Source organism: Trichechus manatus, unplaced genomic scaffold (assembly GCF_000243295.1).
Source record: "Trichechus manatus latirostris isolate Lorelei unplaced genomic scaffold, TriManLat1.0 scaffold00182, whole genome shotgun sequence".
NCBI lineage: Eukaryota > Metazoa > Chordata > Mammalia > Sirenia > Trichechidae > Trichechus > Trichechus manatus.
Window position 1 is genome coordinate 4,684,716 of NW_004444118.1, and position 23,504 is coordinate 4,708,219.

Sequence of the window (23,504 nt, forward strand, 5' to 3'; positions counted from 1 at the left end):
ATAGCAGCTTCACACTAGGACCCGTCCCAGACCTTACCCTATGCATCTTTTCATTTGTAACCTTTTTGGTTATAATAAATCCATATTTGTAGGTACGATATACTCTCCATGAAGTTCTCTGAGTTGTTCCGGGGAATTAATCAAACCCAAGGAGGCAGTGAGAGCTAGCAGGGGCTGGTGTCTGCCTATTTGGCAGTTAACAGGACTGTGTCTTTTTAACTTGTGAGCTCTGACTGAGCTCTGGGTGGCTAGGGTTGGAGAAAGAATGCCACTTGGGTGGATGGTGATGAAGATGAAGAAGTGGGAAGGTGAGGGCTAGATCAATCTCCACACTTTGGGGATTGGATTCATGCTAATCTTTACCACACAGCTGGCTATGAAGGTGAGATTTACTCACTTCACCTTTAGGGCAATTACTCCCCAAATTCATGTCTCTAGGCTTTTCATCTTACTTTAGGACTCATGAATCCTACTTCCTACTTGACATATTTGCCTAGATGTTTAAAAGACATCTCAAACTTAGTATGCCTAAAAATGAACTCTTGATTTCCTCCCTCAAACCTGCTCTTGCTCTACGCTTCCCCATTTAGTAGTGGCAATTTATGCCATTGCAGTTGTTCAGGTCACAAACCTTGGAGTCATTCTAATTTTCTCTCTTTATCTTACATCCTACTTCAAAACATACCTGCAGAATATATCCAGAATGCAACCACTTCTCACTGCATTATCTGTTCTAAACTACCACTGTCTCTTGCCTATATTATTGCAAAGGCCTTCTAGTTGGTTTTCCTACCTTCCAAATTGTTCCCAGCTCCCCGGTTGTATGTACCTCTTCTGCTCAAAATCTTCACTAGCTCTCCATTTTATTCAGAGTCAAATCTGAAGAATGTTACCATAGCCCATTAAGCCTTACATAATCTGCTACATCCACATGTACACACTCAACCTCGCTCACCTATCTCCTACTTCTCTCTCCCTCATTACTCAAGCAATACTCTCAATCTTGCATTTCCTTGAATTTGTCAAGCCCTGTCTTAGGGCATTTGTACCTGATATTTTTCTTGCCCAAAATGATTTCCCCACCCATGATTCCCACCCTCATTTCAATCAGGTCTCTGCTTAAATATCTTCTTTACTTCCTTTAATGCCTTCTTTAATTCTTTCACACAACTGGAACCTTCTTTGCTAAAGGCTGTGTGTATTAGTCAGTTACCTTATCCCTCTTTACTCCAAATGACTTCCTATATATCCCCAGTGATATATTTCTTCTACCACCTGAAGAATTCGTCACTTCCTTTTCTGTCTTTCCACGGTTGTTTGTCCAGGTCACTAGATGCAGTTGACACATTGCATTATACATATTTTTTTATGTCAATCTCCTCAATCAGTTTCCTGCTTATACACTTCCTATTGCTTATTCATTTTGTATTGATTGAATATATCAGATTACCCAGAACACAACAAGTGTTCAGTAAAAGTTGGTTGATTGATTATTTCAACCACATTAAACCTGGAGATTCTACCAGGTATTTTACTACCACATCATCCACTGTTGATCTGAAGGGCAGATTTTTATGACACTGGGAAGAAATACTTTTGTAATGTGAAATAGTATGAGTGATATTTAAATTTTATTGTAAATAGTATAAATAATATAGACATAATATTATTTTGTAGGAAGTAAGAATGCTATTGTTTTCTCTGGGTTAATAGGTAAATTCAAATAACCTCTCCTTCCCAATTATGTGACAGTTAAGAGGTTGTGTTAGGAGTTTAATACAACTTTCACATTTTTGGCGAATTTTTTTTTTCTTTATAGAGTCATTATAGATTTTACCTGTGAATATGCATTTTCAAGGTAGAAACTAAATTTTGAGTTTAAAGTTTGAATAAATAAAGTATCTCATTGTCATAAATCTTGTGTTTTAAGCGGAATAAATGCTTTAAACAAATGCAATGAAACTCTTACGAGAGAATTTCAGGAACCAAGAAGTAGATGATGGTGATTATTTTACGGGAGGGACTTCTTTGCAGTCTGAAATTATACTAGGTAAATACTACTTCAAATGTATTAAGTCCTGCCCTGTGGTCATTGCTTGTAAAATAGCAGGGGAATAATTTGGTCATCCTATCCTTGTTTCTGATCTCTGAGTTAAATTTCATTGTTTTCTTTTTCTTTGATCTTGGACTAGTTTGGACAGAACTGATGACAACACTCAAGAAAAGCCAGCCAAACAAGTATCCAGTTTTTAGCCTTGCAGATAGCTCTAGTGAAACTTGGCCTTCAAAGAATCATTAATTGCAAATGTAGGATACTTCTCTTCTATGTATGATAAAAGCCAAATATGAATCTTGAATACACAAAGTTAAAAAAATATATCTAGATAGTTTATGAGTCTTCTTTTAAGAGTATTAAGTGTCTAAATTTGCAATAACTTAGCCATCAATACCTTCCTGTAGACTTTTTAGCTTCAATTGAGTTTCTCTTGTAATTTCTCAGGAAGAGGGGGAGAGATTTCAAAATGCAAATGGTGGTCACATATGAAGCTACTGCAGTCTAAATGTGCTTTGAGGTTTTAGCATAAAGTCATAGTTAATAACTAAATATACTTTAAAAACAAGGAGCATGAACCTGAGTAAGCCACGAATATTTGCAGCATTATATCTCAGACACCAAAGATCAATTTTTTGAAAACTGAATATCCATCAGTTGTGTAAGACTGAGTATGCATCTTCCATTCTACATTATAGCCACTTCTCTGCACATTAGACCCTTTACAGGAAAGTAGATGGGATGAGAAATAAAGAAACTCATTATAATTGTCTACACTTTTCTGTGCTGTTTGAAATAGTATCATCCATACTAAGCCCTGCCTTCCCAAGGTCTTCTGAGCAAGAATCCTAGGAATCTTCCATTTTTATCCTCAGCTCTATTTCTTGGAATATTCCTTATCAAGAAAGAAAGCTTAGCCTATTAGATATGTCTGGAATTTGTTTTACCATTTAAGACTTGGCATTTGGTGTAGATTGGTTGGGTGAAATTAGGTATTCTTCTGTGTCAACCACATATAATCCTCCTCTTCCTGAGCATCTCCTCACCAAACACATATAAAGTCATAATTGTTGCTCAACAGTTGTTGATGCAGGCCCCAAATTTAGAACTGAGCCATGCCTTGGTTTTCTTGTCTAGTCATTCACTTGCCCTCTGGTACCTCACTACTGATCTGAACGCCATGAAGTAATGGAGTAAGACAGAGGTCAAGGGACAGGATTAAAAGGGAGGAGGAAAGAAATATACATATAGTACATTTTCTCCAACTACAGCACATCTTTGTCATCTCTCAGTTTGTGTCGTTCTGAAATCACAGCATGTTTGTGCCCAAGCGGCTCTAGTTACAATAATCCCCAACTCACCCACGCCTGCTTCACTTGTCAAGTGCTAGCCAGTAAGTCAGAGTACAAAAACTCATGTTTTTTTTTTTTCTTTTCTTATCAGGGTTTCTCAAAGTTTGTCTGCTGAACATCAGCATCAGAACTGCCTGCAAAAGTTATTTATTTAAATATAGATTCTTGGTACTCATCCTGAGAGTAATTTGAAATTTTAACAAGCTTTCTAAGTAATTATTTTTGCTCACTGAGGTTTGAGGACCACTGTTTGTAGCTTCTCAAGTCCTTGTGATATTAGGTGCAAACAATTGTACAGAAATAGTTGTTAAAAAAATAAGTATTTTTTTAAAGAGGCTCCAACACTTTTAAAAATATATTCTCATTCATGCTTCAGATTTATAGCTAGTAATTCTAGAAAAATATTTGGGGAAGAACAAGTATGTCCCAGGCGACACTGATCGATATGCTACTATTTTTCTCAATATTTGCTCAAGCAGCTAAAATGCTCTGAAGAAGATATAGTATAAATATTAAAAGCATTTTCCGCTTAAATGAAGAAATAAATTTATAAACGGACTTACTTATATGAGGATAGTTTTACTAGTATGCTTTCATTAAACTTGAAGTGTATGAGTGTTTGGGAGTATTTTCAAGATGTATCTCAAAAGTAAAATATATAGCCATATACTATTTTGCATGTAAATAAATAAACCCAAATATGCTGGCCAGTTTACCATTGTTTATATTGCATCTGTTGCTAGGAATCTTTGAATGTAATTGCAAGTTGAATGAAAAAATTAGCCGTAATACTTTTACTTTTGTTAGTTTCTTTTCAAAAGAAGCCTATTTGAATGGTAGGAGTATAGAAAGACACTTGGTTAGATTTTTTTTTTCCTCTAAAATTTCTTCTCAATTTTCATGCACACTATCATTGTACAAGCATTTTACACTATTCATCAAAAGTACTGCAAAGAACCACTATGGCAATGAGTTCAGAAATTCCCTTCAACAACATATATAGATTGGGCCCAATAATCTTTCGCAGACTGTTTTCATCACAGTATACTCCCCCAAATCTACAGTGACTTAATTTCATGAAAAAGGCTCTTCAGCCCCATATCCAGTGCCCTCCTTTAACTGTTCTATTCATTTCAGCTTGCTTTCCTCGTTTCCATTTTTTTTTTACTTCAAATATCCACTTCCCATTTTACAGCATAGCTTATGAATTAATTCTACTCCTGTGCTTTCTCACGTGCCATTCATTTAATCAGAAATGTCTTCCTTTTGACCGTAGTAACTTACGTTCATTAATTCCTTCCCAACCCAGTAGTGAGATGAGGCTTTTCAGCTTAGGTAATTCAATGTCATGCTCATCATTCTATTATTACAGGACATTCTCTAGTCACCAGGAATATCTCTTAACATCCTTGACACACTTTGTCACCGTCTTACCTAAAATTCAACTATAAACTCATAAATTTGCATCAGATACCACTTAGTGATTCCCAAACCTGAATATTATTAAAACCACTTAGGGGAGAGGTCTTTAAAAACACAGTTTCCAAAGCTCCCCAGTCCTCAGACATACTGAAACTAAATCTCTGGCCTTGAAACTATATACTCTGTATTTTTATTTTCTATTTTAAATTTGCTGAGCTTCTATTGTATACTATCAGTTTAAGTGTTCTATAAATGGTGTTAACTGAGGATAATGTAGTTTAGATATGCTTACCTCTCTGTCCAGGTTTGTAAATTGGTTTATCTGTCTGCACAAAGACCATATCTCTATTGGTCTGGATTGCCACAGATCTTCTCTCTTGCAGGTTGAGAGTGGCTCCTTGAGCAGAAAATGTGATGAAAGCCAGTGGGTCAGGTCCGGCCTTAGGAACCTAGGGAGCAAATAAAATACTTAAAGAGACTGGTGTTTTGTCAAGAAATCCTTACCACTAACTGTATGCTGGCATTACTAAATGTTTCAGTCTATAACTTGTCATGTTTATTTCTTGAATAACCAACCTCGTTTCTTTCCCTTGCTTTGTCACTTTTTTAAAATCACCTATTACCTTTTTAAATTAATTTTCTTTCACATTTTTTAAACCTTTCCTTCTCTGAACAGCTGTCTTCTTTTTTATATACCTTGTTCCCATCAACAAATTGCTGTCATAAAATCAAATGGTTTGGCTCATCCTGTTGTGACCTGTTTAGTTACTGGCCAGCATATTTGGGTTTATTTATTTACATGCAAAATAGTATATGGCTATATATTTTACTTTTGAGATACATCTTGAAAATACTCCAAACACACATACACTTAAAGTTTAATAAAAGCATACTAGTAAAACTATCCTCATATAAGAAGTCTGTTTATAAATTTATTTCTTCATTTAAGTTGAAAATGTTTTTAATATTTATGCATTAGCCTTTTAAAAATAAAAAGAAGTTTACACACACTGTAAAATAGTCTGATCTCTGTCCCTAGAAAGTCAAGGACCTGCGATATTCTCTTCCAAGTAAAGCAGGATGAAGTACTTCACCTCGAAGTTGATGCATTTGAAGAAATTCTCTCTTGTAACTTTCTCTTTAACTACTGTCTTCTGGACCACATCATAGTCGATGGAGACAGTCAAAGTAACAGTTTCAGTAAGATTAAAAAGCTGGACACAAATTGTTTCCAAAGAGACTTCTTGTAGAACAACAGGGACCATCAGAACATATTGCCTGTAAAAATTAAGCGAGAGCATTAAAAATGAAAGTGTCAAAGCAATGTTTAGTTACTTAGTAATTATTTTGTTACAGGAAGGACCCTGGAGTTTAAGAAAAATGTATTTAAAAATATATCTAAAGTCTAAATCTGAGGGCATGAAATGTATGAAACAGAAGGAGGCTGCCCTCTAAACTGAATTTTGTAGGCATAATGAGGAAAATCTCAATTACAAAGCGGTAATTAATTTATTAGTTCTGTAATGATTAGCATTATCAGTCTCCTCACACAATGCTTTTGCCCCTGAATTGATGCTGCACACTACATTTTATATTTGCCTGCCATTTTTTCCAGCTTCCTTCCCCACTGGCAATCTGATGCCTCGTCTCAACATAAGTACAACACTTTTATAACTCTTACTCAGCATTCTGGATATCTACTGGGCAGAGATGAAGGGTGACATTCAAATTTGAAATTCACTGCACAAATTAAAAATTTTGGAGTGTATTGTGAAATGGTAATATTATCTAAAATCAAATTACTGCTATAAAATAGGTGATGAAAATTAGATTTCTTCCCACCAAGCTCTATTTCTCTTCTACCAGTAAAACCCTATGTAATCACTTACACATTGGTAGATTGAGAAAGAGACAGATGAAAGAGAAAAACACCCAGAAGTATTCTTGTCCACATCGTGATCCAAACAGATGTAGAAGCAGCCAACACACAGCTCCCCTCCGTCCAGGTACAGGTCAGTGTGCTGGGAGCAGAAACATTCTCACTGGCCAGAAATGCCAGCTCTGAAGCTATATATACACACACAGGAGTTTTGCTGGAATTTCCTGAGTCATTATTAAAGTGTAGCAAATGTAACTTAACTGGATATATTCTTTGGATTGCAGTCACCTCCCAGTACCAGCACCCACGTATGTTACTTGTCATTAGGTGTATCATTTGGATATCACCATCTCATTTGTGAAAAATCTTTCATCAGCATTTACCAGACTTAACACACTCGCCAGTGTATCTTTCCAAAGACAAATTAAACCTCACGTAGATAATTTCAGTTGCTACAATTGAATTTGTATCTTGCTACACTACTGTGTCCTGGCTAAGAGGTAACTCTGTTGAAAGCTCAATACCCGTTCCTGGTTGGCAGTAGTTCCATAGTTATTATGTTGGAAGCAATTTAAAAAGACTGATAGACAAAGACCTAAGGAAGCTCAGACTGATTTTTAAAAATTCAAATATTATCATTGTACTTTTCTCGTTAGTGATTGATGTTGTATTTTCCGTACAAGACATAATTGCATGCCAAATATGCGCCTAAGAATATCCTAAATCAAGTGCAAATAACCCCAGCTTTCAAATATTTAACATTATACTAAAGATAAGAAAAATAAAGATAATAACTAACGGTATTTACCATTTATTGCTCCAAATGGTTTACAATCTGGAGCAAGGTACATTGTAAAGTGACCCATATTAATTAATTTATTTAGCAAGAGAAGCTGCCATTTTCAAGATATTCTTAGGTATTTACCTTGAAATGGAGACAGAAGGTTGCCTGTGTAAACCTAGGGCAAGGCTAGCACCCAGTGCTCCTGAGAAAAAAATGTAACAAACATTCTTTAGTCACTTTTTATTACCTCCTGTGCTGCCTCCCTCCCCCATTACTTTGCAAAGATTGTACCCTTTTGTAGGGAGTCCTGGTGGTGCAGTGGTTAAGAGCTCAGCTTGTAACCAAAATGGTGGGCTGTTTAAATCCACCAGCTGCTCCTTGGAAACTCTATGGGGCAGTTCTACCCTGCTCTATAGGGTCACTGTAAGTCAGAATTGACTCGATGGCAGTGGGTTTGTTTTTTTTGGTATTCCTTTATAAGAGCTCAGGAAAGTGGTGGAGCAGTTTGCCTTAGAAGCTTAAGATGACTTCTGGGAGAGAAAAAAACCTTCCTAATAGTCACAGTTAAGGAAACTTATGGAGATGAATCTGAGTGGATTTAGGTTAGCTTGATCAAGACCTAGTGGTCCATGAAATAAATGTATGCTGGCCAGGAAGTTCACTGAAGCATTTTTTTTTTTTTCTGCAGTGCATTATCCTTTTCCAAGAATATAGTCTTTTATAGTTTTTTTACCTCTACGGTTTTGGCTAAATAAAAAGCTCTCAGAAGACAACCTCATGATTGTTGTAATTTCATCATACATCACAAAGTAGTCAGTCTCCTACTGGCCACTGCCTGTAATATTGCCCTTTTTCTTGAAAAGAGCGGGGAATCCATTTTTACACTGCCAATAGCCCAACTCTTTTTTCCCTAAAACGTGAACTAATTATATCACGTCTTCCTTAAAACTCTTTAAATAAAAAAATAAACCCAAGCCCACTGCTGTCGATTCCAACTCGTAGCAACCCATAGGACAGAGTAGAACTGCCCCATAGGGTTTCCAAGGAGTGGCTGGTGGATTTGAACTGTTGCCTTTTGGTTAGGAGCCAAACTCTTAACCACTGTGCCACCAGGGCTCCTGAAAACTCTTTAGTCATCCACAATTACCTACTGGAAAAATGTCTCATTCTTCAGCAAGTTTCTTCCTAACAAAACTCTTACCTACCTTTCCAATTTTAGCGCTCACATTTCTCCACAGACACTGTACTTTCTGTAATGAAAATGCTAGCAGTTTCCTACATGTGTCTCACTCTTTCATCTCTCCATGTATCTCTGTGTGTTAAATCCTCTGGCTAGAATGCCTCTCTTCATGACTTACTTTCTGCCAGGGGTATATCTCCTCCTCTTTCTTCGTGATTCAGCTCAAAATTTCATAAATCCCCGGATGAAATCGATTGTTGCTGCTTTAAGCTCCCATAACTTAGGGACATATCTCTATTACAGAATATCATGTTATACTGTAACTGTTTTCATGTTGTGTCTACTACTTGATTATGAGAATTTTGAAGGCACAGACTAGGTGTTTGAGTCATGTTTGGCTTTCCAGTGGCTGGAATATTGTAGACCCTTAGTTAATGTCACTGTCACTTCAAATATTTAATAAATGCAAACACTCTTAAATTACTTAAGACTTTTAATTAACCTCAGACTTTCCATAGGTTCTTGCCTCTATGGGCAACTAACTATATTCTTAGGGAGATGACTAGGAGAATTTTACTCTCCCATCAAGAAAAGGGGCTTCTTCCCATTTTCTGAACTCACCTCATGATGCATTTGAAGTAAGCACTCTTGGTCCACAAATTTTAAAGCAAAAAATCCATTTATTGGGGTGTTATGTTTCTGTCCAAGGATAAGAAACTGGTTTTTTGATGTAGAAAGAAGTAGAGGCATCTTTCTGACTGTTAATATCTTCTGCTGAGTTCCCAGGGTTGCATATTCCAAAGAATTAAAAAGGATTAAAGCCAATCATCATCTGGTATCCAGGGGTGGTCAACTTAATGAAACCTTAGTTTTAATATTTTTCTTATTGCGTTTACACCTGCCCCTTTCTAAGAAGACAGCTTGGTATTGTGTACTTCTTTACCTCCAAGGTTCTGGTCAAGTTGAAAGAAAACTGGAACAACTAACCTGACTAACACTGTTGACTTTATGTGTTTAATCTACTACTTCTTTATGTCACCAGTGAGAAAGATGGTGATGCTTTCCATCTCTTATAAAAAGTAACAACAAAGCTTACCTCTGTTTGTGTTTGCTCATTACTGACTCCTTGGAGTTTCTTTGCCTTTTGCCATAACACTCACTCCAAGGTGTGAATCTAAAATGACCACTAAATATTTGGAGAAAGCAGTTAGGCATATGCTTAAATTTAGAACATTTTTCTTAATTAAAATGGAGAATATAAATCAAATACTTTCTAAGAATTTAATAACACACTGCAGTCTGGAAGTCCAAATCTAACATCAATAGTAGGAAAGTTAATATGAGAAATTTCAGAAAACACAAGTTAATTTCTACACATATTTAATTTTGTTGAGTAGGAAGAGGATCTTGTAGAATATGTGTCTTTTATAAGGTGAATTGAATCTATATGTACATACACACACAATCTGGTCTATCTGATTTGGTGGAGACTTTCAAAATTATTAAATATTTTAATGTATACTCTTCTGGTAAATTAATATATACCTACCTTTGAGGTCACTGCATTGACTTGTCCACACAAGAATCCTCTAGATTGCCAATGTGACCCTAAAATTTATAGTATCTGCTTCTATAATTTTCTACCTGGGACTCAAGTTTGGAATTATGGCTTATTTTCTTTTTCTATAGAATTATAATACTTACGTAATGATTCTCTTAATATTATTGATGTCTACCTCTGATTGTAACTCAGTTACATCTGACTGAGCTGAGAGTATGATTGATCATTGCTTCCAGATACCTCCATCTCCAAAATGAATTTTGTATACTATGCATTTTATTTATATTCCTACATACATATATATGCATATTCCAAACACGTCCTCTAAATTTTGTTAATATCATCTATTTAAATGTGGTAGCAAAGACAGAAAAATACATGTACAAATACCGTACACAAGCATACACAAGCTTTTTAGGATAAATTCAATGACTAAGAATGTTACTTCTGTAAAGAATGCAGGCTAGTGATTTCCAATTCTCAGTTCTTTGCACAGAAAAACCCCCTCTACTGTGGGAAAACATTTCACCGTTTACCAGAAAGGAACTACTATGAGTCATGCAACAAATGAGAACTTGTCCTGCCCTCTGTAGAACCTGTTCTTTACAACAGCTCTAGCAACAAAATCGGGGGACAGATATTTCACGCAGTAGATGGTAAACAACGCCCATCTGTCTTCTCTCTGAAGGTTTTTCTTCATGTGGAGAAGACCTGCAGGAGTACATACTCAGGGCAGAGCAGTGTCAGCAGAGGTGAGCTCACAGTGTTCTCTTCTGAATTACTTTTCCTGAAGTAATAAGTTGTTTGCATACCTGTTTTGGTTTTGACATCAAAGTTGTCACAGCAAGTTAGAAAAATTTCCAGGATCCTTTTGCCAGCTAAGTCAGATATAGTCTTTCAGTCAGTAGGGATGGGAACAAATGCATCCCTGATGGGAGAGATTTGCAGTAAATACAACTTCTTGCATAGAAAATGTACTTCTGTTGTAGCCACCAGGAAGCTACATTACTCACCCTGTCCTTTAGATATTAATATACTAAGAATTTGGTCTGTATGTATCACTTTCCTTGCGAGGACCTCACAGTCAAGATTTGGACCCTGGTTCTATTGTTTACCAGACATGTGACCTTGGCCGAGTTACTTAAATTCCTTGTGTTTTCTTTTCTTGTCCTTAAGTGGGATCAATAATAACAATACCTTATAAGTTTGTTGTGGGGATTAAATAAATTAATACATTTTAAGTGGTTAGCACAGTGCCTGATGTATAGTAAACATTGGCTAAGTCCCTACAGAGACTAAATGTTACACTTACACACACACACACACACATACACACACCCCAAAGTCTTACATCATGAAGAACAATGGATGATGACTTTGCTCAATTTCAGCCCAAGGACTTGTCCTGGCCTGTCTCCAAAATAATTCTCCTGGAATTGTCAGTCTAGGAAGAACTAAGAAAGGAAATAGCACAGGTTCTAGATGAAGATGATATAAGAAAATAGAGGAAAAGAACAGGAGAAAGAAATGAGCAGTAAGATGATAAGAACACATTAGATGCAAGTAGCAGAATACCTAAGTACAAAGACTTCAAAAAATCAGCTATTTATTATCTTACTTAGCACAAATTCTGAAAAAGGTTTATACTAAGATTGATCCAGCAGCTCATCAATGCCATCAGAGTTTCATACATTCTTTTTACTCTTCTTCCTTGGTTTATCAGTACTATTTCCCTCTTTGGTCACAGTTTGGCTTTTGAGGTGCCAAAGATTATTTCTTCCCAACAATATCCAATTTGGAAGAAAAGAGTCAGCAGAAAAAGAGTTTTCTTTTCCTGCTTTTCTCTTCTTCTCAGCCCCTCTTACTCCCTGTCTCTGTCCTTCTCTTTCTCTGTCTGTCGCTCTCTCTCTCTCATCAGAAAGCAAAATCATTCCAGATACTCTGCCAAGAGACACTCTTTGTCTTTGTTATCTGGTACTTCTATACAGAAATACCACAAGTGGATGGCTTTAACAAACAAATTTATTCTCTCAAAGTCTAGGAGGCTGGAAGTCTGAATTCAGGGTGCCAGCCCTAGAGGAAGTCTTTCTCTCTCTGTCAGTTCTGGAGGAAGGTCCTTGTCATCAATCTTCCTCTGGTCTAGGAGCTTCTCAGCGCAGGGACCCCAGGTCCAAAGGACTCACTCCATTCCTGGTGCTTCTTTCTTGGTGGTTTGAGGTCCCACTCCTCTCTGCTGGCTTCTCTCTTTTATATCTCAAAAGTGATTGACGCAAGTTACAACCTAATCCTGTAGATTGAGTCTTGCCTCATTAACATAACTGACTCTAATCCTGCCTCATTAACATTATAGAGGTTAGGATTTACAACACATAGGATAATCATGTCAGATGACAAAATGGTGGACAACCACACAAAACTGGGAATTATGGCCTATCCAAGTTTACACACATTTTTGGAAGACACCATTCAGTCCATAACACCCCTGTATATCTTCTTAGCCAGCCCTGGTTCTTATCTCTCATTGCTAGACCAAAGTAGTGGATACTGTCATGTACTTTCCAGATACTCCCTTTCATGGCAGAAATACTCATAACCTTAGCCCTGAGAGTGTTGGTGGCTGTTGGGTCTCAGCTGAAATCAGCTCTGGGCATTTCCCTCAGTATCAGAGAAACTTTCACCCAAGTTCTCACCTTCTCCTCAGGGGCAGCTTGGTATCTAATAACAGGTGCTGAGTTGGTATAAAGACCTGACTCCCTTGCCTTAAAGCAGGGCAACTCTGAAAGACCATGCTAGCACCAGAACTCCCTATCGGATCTCCGAGACCTTTATTGGGACTGCACCACAATTCAACTCCTCTTTCTGTATAATTCTGCTTTCCTGATAGACCAGCAGTGTTGACCCTGAGAGTTCTCCCCAATAAACCTACACGTAAATCTTTTCTCAGAGACTGAGTTCCAGGGAACCTGCCCACAGGTCAATTTACTGTCGGAGGGGACTGTGATAATGTGATTGGCTTTAAAAAAAAATTGCCATTCATCCAAGAGCACTCAGGCCTGAGCAAAATACGAGTTCTCTAAATTTAAGGAAAGAGGGTACATTCTTTGATAAGCAATGACAGTATCTACCACTGTGGGACAAAGAACTTAGTCTTGTCCTTTGACTCTGGTTTCTGAAAATAACCCGAGCAATGAAGATGCCTTTGTTTTTCAAAACAGCTGGGCAAGTAGGGGTTACACAGGTCCCATACCTGTCAAACTAACTTCAGGATGGGAGGGAGACCTAATGCAGTCATGCATATTCATTGATTGGGCTCATCATTACTATGCTTTGAGGCCTATGTCAAGCGTATTCAATGAGGTCCTTATGACTAAGGGACCTGGGACCTTGGACTGCTCTTTTTGGGGCCTCCTGGATTGGTGAGAATATTCATGCATGGGAGAGAGCGCGCCACATCCCTGGGGATAGCAGAGGCTCTGTGCCAGGAATTCTCCTAGACCTTGCCTGATGCATCTTTATGATTGTATCCTTTTTGGTGTGAAGGAGCCCCTCAAAATCTAGGTGCTTGGCATCAGGAGAAGCTTCTGCCAAAGCTGTAGGCTGGACTCCATTTTTGTTGTTTACTGCTCATTCTGAGCTGACTCTCAAAAGTCAGTTAGGCAGAATACCTCAGGAAGCCTGCCTCCACTCTGTTCCTATCACAGAATGCTACCAGGAAGGATATTCACTCAGGCTGGCCCCCAAAATACCTATAGATTAGCTGACTCAAGCTTTGTCACTAAGAAAACATTGCTTAAGGAACTCGTAATTGTCTGGCATCTGTTAAAGCATGATTTTGTAAATGTCAACCAATCAGATTTTTTCCTTGTAAGTTCCTGAATTTCCTGTACTTCAACTCTGAAAAACTCCTTTCACCTGAGTACTTTGGTGAATCCTCACTAAGTGCTGCCTGATACAGATCGCTTTATTCCTTCAATAAAACTCTTTGCTTTAATTTGAATGGACTCCAGATTGCTTTTTGACACTGGTTATAATAAACAGGTAACTGTAAGTATAGGTAACGGTATTCATAAATTTTGTGAACTGTTATAGAGAATTAACAAACCCACAGAGGCAATGAACCAGCAAGGGCTGGCAGTACAGAGTCAATTTATGTAGACCCAGCTCTGGGTGGCTGAGTGATAGAAAAAGCCTACTTAGGAAATCCATAAAGAAGGATAGAGTACTTCTGGCTTGTGACTTAATCCCAGGGGACTGGAAAGAGACAGGGAGAGACACAGAGAGACAGAGAGGCCAGCTGGTCTGAAGTGCGGGAAGTTGTGTAGACTCAGCCTATAGCTGCTCCCATGATGACCTGGCCTTAGGTGGCCAGGGATGTTTTGACCCATCTCAGGATAGCTGGGGATGAAGTCTGATCTAACTCTGGACAGTTATGTTCATGGAGAGGGTGTTTACCATGGAAGTGGCTGGTGACAAGGAATGGAAATGTGGGAAGGTGAGGTCTGGATCCATGTCCAGCTGGGAATTGAATTCATGTTGATCCTTGCCACGCAGTTAGTGGTAAAGATGGAGTTTGCCCATCTTACCCCTTTGTGAATGTCATAACCACAAAAGAAAGGTTTATTTTTCAAGATATTTTATTTTTGAATATTGGGTTGTATTCAGTATTTTCCTATCCAAAGGGATATGAAAGACAGAGTTGTGAGCAAGGTAAAAAGGCTGAAATGTTATTCTTTGGTTCAGTATAGAAAAACTGAGAGTTTTCAAAGATCAGTGACCAATAAGAACAATAATCACACCAAGATGTGTAGAGATGCCTAAAAGAAGAATTCAGAGATGGTCTAAGCAGTGATTTGCAAATTTAATTTGCATGTGCATCGTCTAATGATCTTGTTCACGTGTGGATTCTGGTTCAGTAGGAGTGGTGGGGCCTGATATGCATTTCCAGTCAGCTCCAGCCATTCGATGCTGCTGCTCTTCTGACCAGACGTAGAGGGAAACATAAAGGTTCTGAAGCTTGGTTTCAACACTGGATGTTCTAGAGCAGCTTTCAACCCTGGTTAAACATTAAACACACCTGGGGAGTTTTAATAACCTTGATGCCCAAGACACACCCTTAGAGCACGGATTCTCAAAATGCAATCCTGGCCTGGGCCCAGCAGTGTCAGCATCACTTGGGAACTTGTTAGAAATGCAAATTTCTGTGCCTCCTCCAGGCCTATTGAATCAGAATCTCAACATGGGCTTCAGCAATTTCATCATCTGTGATTCTGATACATTCTAAAGTTTGAGAACCATTGCCTTAGAGATTCTGATTTAATTGTTCTTGATGGGACATCAGCACCCATATTTTTTGTATTATGGTAAATATGTGTGTCACAAATAGTTTGCCATACCATTTTCTTCATGTGTACAATTCAGTACAATTAGTTATGTTTATCATGTTATTTAATTATTACCATTATTCATTTCCAGATTTTCCCATCACGCTTAACAGAAGCTCAGTGTCCGCTGAGCAATGAGTTTCCCTTTTCCCCTCCCTCCTACCTACCCCTACTAACCACTAATAAACTTGGATCTCTATACGTTTGTCTAGCATCCATATTTTTTTTTAAAAAAAGCAAAAAAGAAAACCCCAAAATACCAGGAATCTTGGATGTTCAAGGAAACTGCACTCAAGGAAAATGTGACTGTTTTTGTAATACACTTGTGGTAAAGTTTCAAGAAGAAAAAGTAGAATTTACTTTATATCCCTTTATGGGTAATGTTTTTTTATGCCTAAGTAAATGATCAACTCTCAGGCCTCAGTTTCGTGAGTGTTCAGCAGCACTTGACACTGTTGATCACGCCTTTTTCCTTGATATGTTTTTTTCACTCAGCTTCCAGGAGGCCACACTGAGTTTTTGTCCTAATTTACTTGCTTTTCCCATACAGACTCCTTTACTGATTCCTTCTCAATACCGTTACTGTCAGAATACCTCACAGAAAAATCCTTGATTCTCTTCTTGATCCGGACTCACAGCCTGAGTGACCTCTTCCCATCCCATGGTTTTACATGCCATCCGTGTGTTAAGAACTCCTAAATTTATGTTTTCAACCTAGAGCTCTCTCCCATACTCCTGTACTGATTAACCAATTTCCAACTTGATAGCTCTACTTGTATATATAGAATAACAAGCTCAATACGTCCAAAGATGAATTCTTAATCTTCCATCCTAAACTTACTTCAACCATGGCCAGCGGAGGTGGTAGCAATTCTCGCTTTTCAATAGCTTGGTCAAAAGCCGTGGAATAATCTCTGATTCCTCTCTTTCTCTCATTCCTTTTTTCCAACCCATCAAAAAAGTTCTATTGGATTTACTTTTAAACTATACTTGGCATCAGATTATTTCTTAATGTCTCCACTCCTACAACGCTGCTCCTGTTGTTGTTAAGTGTCGTCAAGTCGGTTCTGACTCATAGTGACCCTATGTACAACAGAACAAAACACTGCCCAGTCCTGCGCCATCCTCACTATCGTTGTTATGCTTGAGCCCATTGTTGCGGCCACTGTGTCAATCCATCACGTTGAGGGTCTTCCTCTTTTCCGTTGACCTTGTACTTTACCAAGCATGATGGTCCTAGTCACTGTTATCTTTTACCTAAATTACTACAATAGCCTCTATCAAGTCTCTTTGTTTCTACGCTTGCACTTCTACAGCCTATTTCAATGCAGCAGTCAGGTGATCGTTTTAAGATATACCGGATCAGGTCACTCCTCGCCCAAAACCTTGAAATGGTTCCCAGTTTTACTCAGAGTGAAAACTAATGTCCTAACATGGCCTTCAAGCCTTTAAATGACCTGGCTCCCTATTACCATTCCTATCTCCTCACCTACTGCTCTATGTTTCCCATTGATTTCTTGTTAGCCACATTGACTTCTTTGCTGTAACTTGAAGACATGCTTCCACCACATGTTGTTTTTGTTGTTGTTAGGTGCTATTTAGTCAGTTCTGACTCATATCGACCCAGTGTACAACAGAAGGAAACACTGCCCAGTCCTCTGCCATCCTCACAATCATTGTTATGTTGGAGCCCATTATTGCAGCCACTGTGTCAATCCATCTCATTGAGGGTATTCCTCTTTCTTGCTGACCCTCTACTTTTTTCCGTAGCTGCTCTGTCTGCCAGGAATTTTCTTCTCTCAGATATTTAAGTGACTAACTGTCTTACCTTCTTCAAGTCTTAGCTCAAATCTCACTGCCTTAGTGAGGCATTCCCTGAAGTTTACTCCTATTTAATATTTTAGTCTCCTCCCTCTTCCCACCCCTCAGGACATTCAAGATCTTCCTTACCTTTTCTATTTTCTTTTTTTAAAATTTTTTCCATAGAAATGCTACCTTCTTCTAATTTTCAATATTTTACTTATCTAGTGTGTGGATTGTATTGTCTTTCTGTATGTATTTTTGTATTATATGTTTTGTTTATCTCCCCCATTAGAATGTAACTCCACAGGGCAACTTTTTTTTTAATTATTTTCATTCACTGGTATATCCCAAACACCTAGGACAATGTTTGGCAAATATAGGCACTTAAGGCTGGTGATCTGAACTAAGGCAGCATGAGCAAATCAAAAAACCAAACCTGTTGCTGTCTCATCTATTCCAACTCAAAAAGTGACCCTATAGCATGATCCGATCCAAACCAAACCCGTTGCCGTCTAGTTGATTCCGACTCACAGTGATCCTACAGGACAGAGTAGAACTGCCCCACAGGGTTTCCAGCGGGTGCCTAGTGGGTTTGAACTGCTGACCTTTTGGTTAGCAGCCACAGCTCTTAACCACTACACCATCAGGGTTTCCTATAGTGTGCCAGTGTTGCATAAAAGCAAAAGAATCCAAGAGTCATTCAGGAGGTAGATCAACAGGACTTAGTTATTGATTAAATGTGAGATATGAGAAAGAAGGAGTTAAGGTTGATAGCTAGGTTATTGTTTGGTGATGATATTACCTTACACTGAGGAAGGGATTTCAGGAGGAGGAGCCAGTTTCTGGTAGATGATGGATACTACCAAGGTGCCTAAGAGGTAGTCAGTTAGAGATGCACTGTAGGTAATGATATATATGCAGGTGAATGCAGCTATAGAGGCATAGATGTGGGAATCAAAACATATACACAGATGGCAATTTTTAAGTTATGGGAGTTTTAGTGTTTGAATGGGAAGGGAAGAATCATGAAGAAAACTATTATTTGATGTTGGGGGTCGGGGGAGATGAGCCAAAAAGAAAGATGAATAAGCACTCAGAAAGAGAGAAGGAAAATGTGAATATTATGGTAGAAGATTCCAAATATTTAAGTGATGATGCAAGAAAAAATAAAAGGAAAGAGGCTGAGGCTAAAGTAAGAGAAAGAAGACAAAATTGATGGAATGGAGTCTCTGAGGATACCAAAGCGGATGAGATTTCTAGACGATACTTAAATATCTGTTAGTGTTAAGTGTTCAAGCAACTAGTAAAATGTATATACAATTTATTTTAAATGCAAAAAATGTGATTACTATATAAGAACACCACAGAAGGTATGAACTTGCCTTGTTGTACAAGGTACTTTTGTGTGAAGGTGGAAGGAAGGGGATACACAAAAGTGCCATGTTCCAAAGCATTGATAACACAAACCTTGCTTAAATGAGAGCTGTACATCTTCCATGAAATATTCTATGGTGATCCAGTTTGTGAAAGATCTCTTCCTAAACATGCACGGGTATGCATACACACACACAATCACATACACACACACACACAATCACATCAGAACTGGGCATTTCCCATTCTGTGCTGTGATGAACTACTTAGTATGGCCTTTCTTGCCATGATCTTTTAACTCCCACCAAGTCGATTGTTCAGAGCTGTGCAAATAAGATAATTGTGGTCCACCAAGCGGATTGGTCAGTTTTTGCCTTAAAAGAGAGCCAATTCTAGAGCAGAAGAAGGATACTATCATCACCAAGGAAGAACAGCCAAGTGGAGAGTACATCCTTTAGAACCGGGATCCCTGTGCTGAGAATCTCCTGGAAACAGAAGACTGAGAGACAGAGAAAGCAAGCTATAAACCTGAAGATGATGAGAAGCAGTGGCAGGAGAGACCCAGAAGCAGGAGACGATGTCATGGGCATCCTGGCCCAAGGTGAGAGAACGCTGAGTGCCTTCAGACAGAGACTGAGGGCCAGGGGGAGGTGTTCCTCTGAGTACAGTTGGGAAGAGGTCATCCTGGTGGAAGAACTGTGTCCTGAGTGTTCTTGAGCTTTGTAAGTGACAGGGACAGGAAATTTGGTACCCGTTAACCACAGTGTGCGAACAAGAGATAAGAAAGACCCATGGATGATGAATAATATGAAAAAGCAGTCATGATGTTTGCCAGGAAGCTGGGGAGTGGTGGGGGTTATTAAAACTCAAGATATAGTCTCACCGTTGCAAGTTTGTCACTTTTCATCCTGGAAACCCACATGCATTTGCAGGGGAGTAAAAGCTCCTTCTTTTGAATCCATGGGTTTGGAATTTGGGGGTAAGGCCAGGGCTTAGGCTTCCCTTTGTGCTTTCTAAAAACATAGAAACAGCAGATGAGACTGGCTTTCTAAGCCAATAGCTAGTGTAAACAAGATACACTGTAGGAGAAATGTTTGGTCTACTTAAGAATCATTTTCTAAGCATTTTGGAAACCATGTTGTGTTATATTCTCAGATATCAGGTTAATTATAGCATCTTATTTCTTCATGAAAGTACACAGAGCAGGATGTTGGCTTGGTAACACTGGGTTAGCCACTGATTTATGCTGTTTACATACTGAGGGCAGCGCTTGCTCAGGATGGTCGGCTATTGCCCTTCTCACACTGAAATCTCATAAGTTGGAATATTCATTATGTCTTATTTCTATTAAAATTTAGCTGAGGGAAAAGACTTTGATTATCTGCCCAAAAAGAAGGTGGTGTCTCTAGACAGCAGACACTTGTTAGTTTTGGTGATGGAAAAGGCAACACCAAATATCGGTGAAGCAAGCACAACTTAACCAAGGAAAATGATGACACTAAGAAATACAAGAGAATAAGTGACATTATTGGTAAATGCTATAACATATACAAATTGGCAACAACAGCAGTAACAACCAAAAAATACAGGAGTGGTTACATAGGTAGATATGTATGCATATACATGTATAGGAAGGTTGTTGTTGTTGTTAGGTGCCGTGGAGGTGGTTTCTACTCATAGCGACCGTACAGAACGAAACACTGCCCAGTCCTGCAACATCGTCACAAATATTTAAGCCCATTGTTGAAGCCACTACGTCAATCCATCTCATTGAAGGTCTTCCTCTTTTTCGCTGACCTTGTCCTTCTCCAGGGACTGATCCCTCCTGATAACATGTCCAAACTGCATAACACAAAGTCTCGCCATCCTCCCTTCTAAGGAGTATTCTGGCTGTACTTCTTCCAAGACAGATTTGCTTGCTCTTCTGGCAGTCCATGATATATTCAATATTCTATTCAATATGTGGAGCCCTGGTGGTGTGTCGGCGCTGTGACAATTGTCAGAGGGGCAAAGACAGTAACCAAAGCCACAACTCTTACAGAGAAGTGGGGCCAAGGAGGGTCACTCAGAGGAGTCAACCCCCACTTCAGTCCCAGGAGTTTATAGTCAATACAGCAAGCAGTGAAGCAAATCACAGAACAATGGGCTTTAGGTGAATAACAAGAAGTTTTGGGCAAGAAAGAATGGGTTTCGAGTAAACAAGTCAATTAGTAAAGGAACAGTAGGTTTTGGAAAAACAAGTTGTCATTGCTGACACGTTTCACCGTGTTCCGCGCATGGGCATTTGAAAGGCTGAAGTTAGTCATAGTGCAGCCATGTTTAAATGGCATATATCCCCACATTTTCCCCCTTTTGTTTAACTAATGGAATAGGAATTAAGTGGGTTTTCACTGGTCCAACAAATGCCCGTTAGGATAAAGTAAAATTTTCTTGTCAAGAATATTTTGGCTATTGTTTCTACACCCAAGGGTCTGGCTGATGTGTAGAAAATTTTTGTGAGTCCTTGTGAGCCCAGCTTCAGCTGAGGCACCCTCCATATGTTTAAGGAGGAGAAGTAGCATAGCGATGAGTAATACCTGGACTTAGTTGAGCTCCTAGATGGCGGCCATGGCAGGCTCTTTAAACTCACGGTGCTGGTTTTCCACCGGATACCATCTGGTTCTTTGCCAGGGTTCTAAACTAGAGTGAGGCTATCATGAATCACAGTGTTGAAATGGACTCACTGTGCAGCAACAATTTAGCTTAAAGGACAAACACTCAGAACAGGGTTAGCACAAAGGAAATATTTTAAACCCTTGCACTGAACACATCCTGATTGTTGGACCAATGGGTTTTCTTCCGTCATTCCCTTGCAAGTTTAACACTATCACTCAATATTCACTAGATTATTATTCTTAAAGGCACAAAGATTCTTAACAATCAAACAAACATTTACACAAATTCACTATTAATTGGAAGGGGATCATCTAAATTGGAAACCTATCTATACAGAGGCATCTAATCTAGAAGAGGTAGAAAATATAAGGAATTTACACATAACAAATTTTCATCAGATAATTACTGATTAACAAGATAGTAACATACAGGTAATTACTGATTAGCAAAGTAATAACATAGGAAGGGCCTTCTTAAGAGGAGGTCTTTATTTCTCCCGTCTCTGGCTCAGGTAACTGATAGCGAATGGTCCACACGTAGAAGGCCGACTTCTGTTGGTGATGGGAGATCTTCAGGGAGTAGAGACATTGGATGACTGCTGAGAATTAAAAGTCACAAGAGAAACCATAGCTAGAAACAGGTTTTCAGGTGTAAGTAGGGTACCGGTAGCCGAGAAGACCTGCTCAGCTTTGGAGGAGAGGGCTTTCAAACCTCCCCATGTTACCGGTATAGCAGAGCTCTGTTGTTCACTACCCTTCCCCGGGGGAGGAGGCGTTGGTGTCAGTTGTGGTTCTGGAGTTAGGTCAGCTGGCGGCCCCGGTAGCCGTAGCAGATGCAGAGGATCCCAGTGATAGGGTGGTGGCTGTTGCTGGGTCATGATATGGTTATACTAATCGAGCGGGAATCCAAAGTGGACCTGTAAGAGACAAAACAGCCGCATACCCTCGCCCCCAGGTTAATAATTCTACAGGTCCTTGACAGACAGAGGGATTTTGAGGATCTTTATAGAGCACCTGTGGGCGAGGTCGGGTGTCAGGGGGGATAAAATGTCGTTCTGCAGCAGTAACGCCATCTTTAGCAACCGATAAAAAGTTAAAAGTAAAGAGAGCTTTGGCAAGTCTTTCATTCTGGTCACATAGTCTGGACCCATCATCTCCCCCCTTTTGTTTATTTAAAAGCTGTTTGAGAGTATGATGGGCACACTTAATTATGGCTTGACCTTGAGGGTTATAAGGAATGCCAGTGGTATGAAGAATATTCCAAGTGGCACAAAATTGTTGAAATTTAGCAGAAGTATATGGAGGACCATTATCAGTTTTAAGGACTTGGGGACATCCCATGGTTGCAATGGCTTGGGTGAAGTGCCGACAGGGATGAGTAGAACATTCTCCAGAAAGGGCTGTAGCATAAAGAAACCCAGAACATGTATCTATGGACACATGAAGATATTTAAGTTTCCCAAAGGGAGGATAGTGTGTTACATCCATTTGCCACAATTGATTGGCTAATAGACCATGTGGGTTGACGCCAGTAGCAAAGGACGTGGGAGAAAACCGTTGGCAGTCAGGACAAGTGCGAACAATTTGTTGTGCTTCAGTAAGAGAGATAGAAAATTGTTTCTGAAGTCCCTATGCATTTTGATGAAAGAAATTATGAGAAGTTTGTGCAGTAGAAAAGGTAGACCCAGCAAGTAAATCCACACGAGAATTGCCGTCAGAAAGGGCCCCAGCAAGGGTGTATGGGAGCGCACATGTACCACAAAAAGGGAGAGTAACGGTTATTAAGCAGGGTTTGAAGCTTTTTAAATAACATGAACAACTCATAATCAGAACTAGATTGAAGAGTTACATCGCTAATATGTTGAATAGTGTGAACAACATAAGCAGAATCAGCTATTAAATTGAAAGGCATTAATTTAAAAATTTCAAAGGCAGCAACAGCTGCCAACAACTTAGCACACTGTGTAGTGGAGGCTCTCTGTGTAATAAAATGCTGCCAAGCACCGTCCGTCTGCCAAGTGACCACTCCCTTTCCAGTTTTTCCTGATCCGTCTATAAAGT

General features: G+C 39.0%; 1 protein-coding gene across 1 annotated transcript in view; it reads right to left on the reverse strand.

The window, feature by feature from the left end:
* Positions 1–22,321, reverse strand: part of LOC101349996 (ovostatin) — a 79,300-nt gene extending 56,979 nt beyond the window's left edge. Inside the window, exons 1-4 of the mRNA XM_023741483.1 lie at positions 22,108–22,321; positions 7,632–7,692; positions 5,922–6,105; positions 5,111–5,276 (exon numbers count right to left, since the gene is read on the reverse strand). Coding sequence (XP_023597251.1) covers positions 5,111–5,276; positions 5,922–6,105; positions 7,632–7,692; positions 22,108–22,321 — 625 coding nt within the window. The remainder of the gene's footprint in view (positions 1–5,110; positions 5,277–5,921; positions 6,106–7,631; positions 7,693–22,107) is intronic.
* Between the last annotated feature and the right edge of the window lie 1,183 nt (positions 22,322–23,504).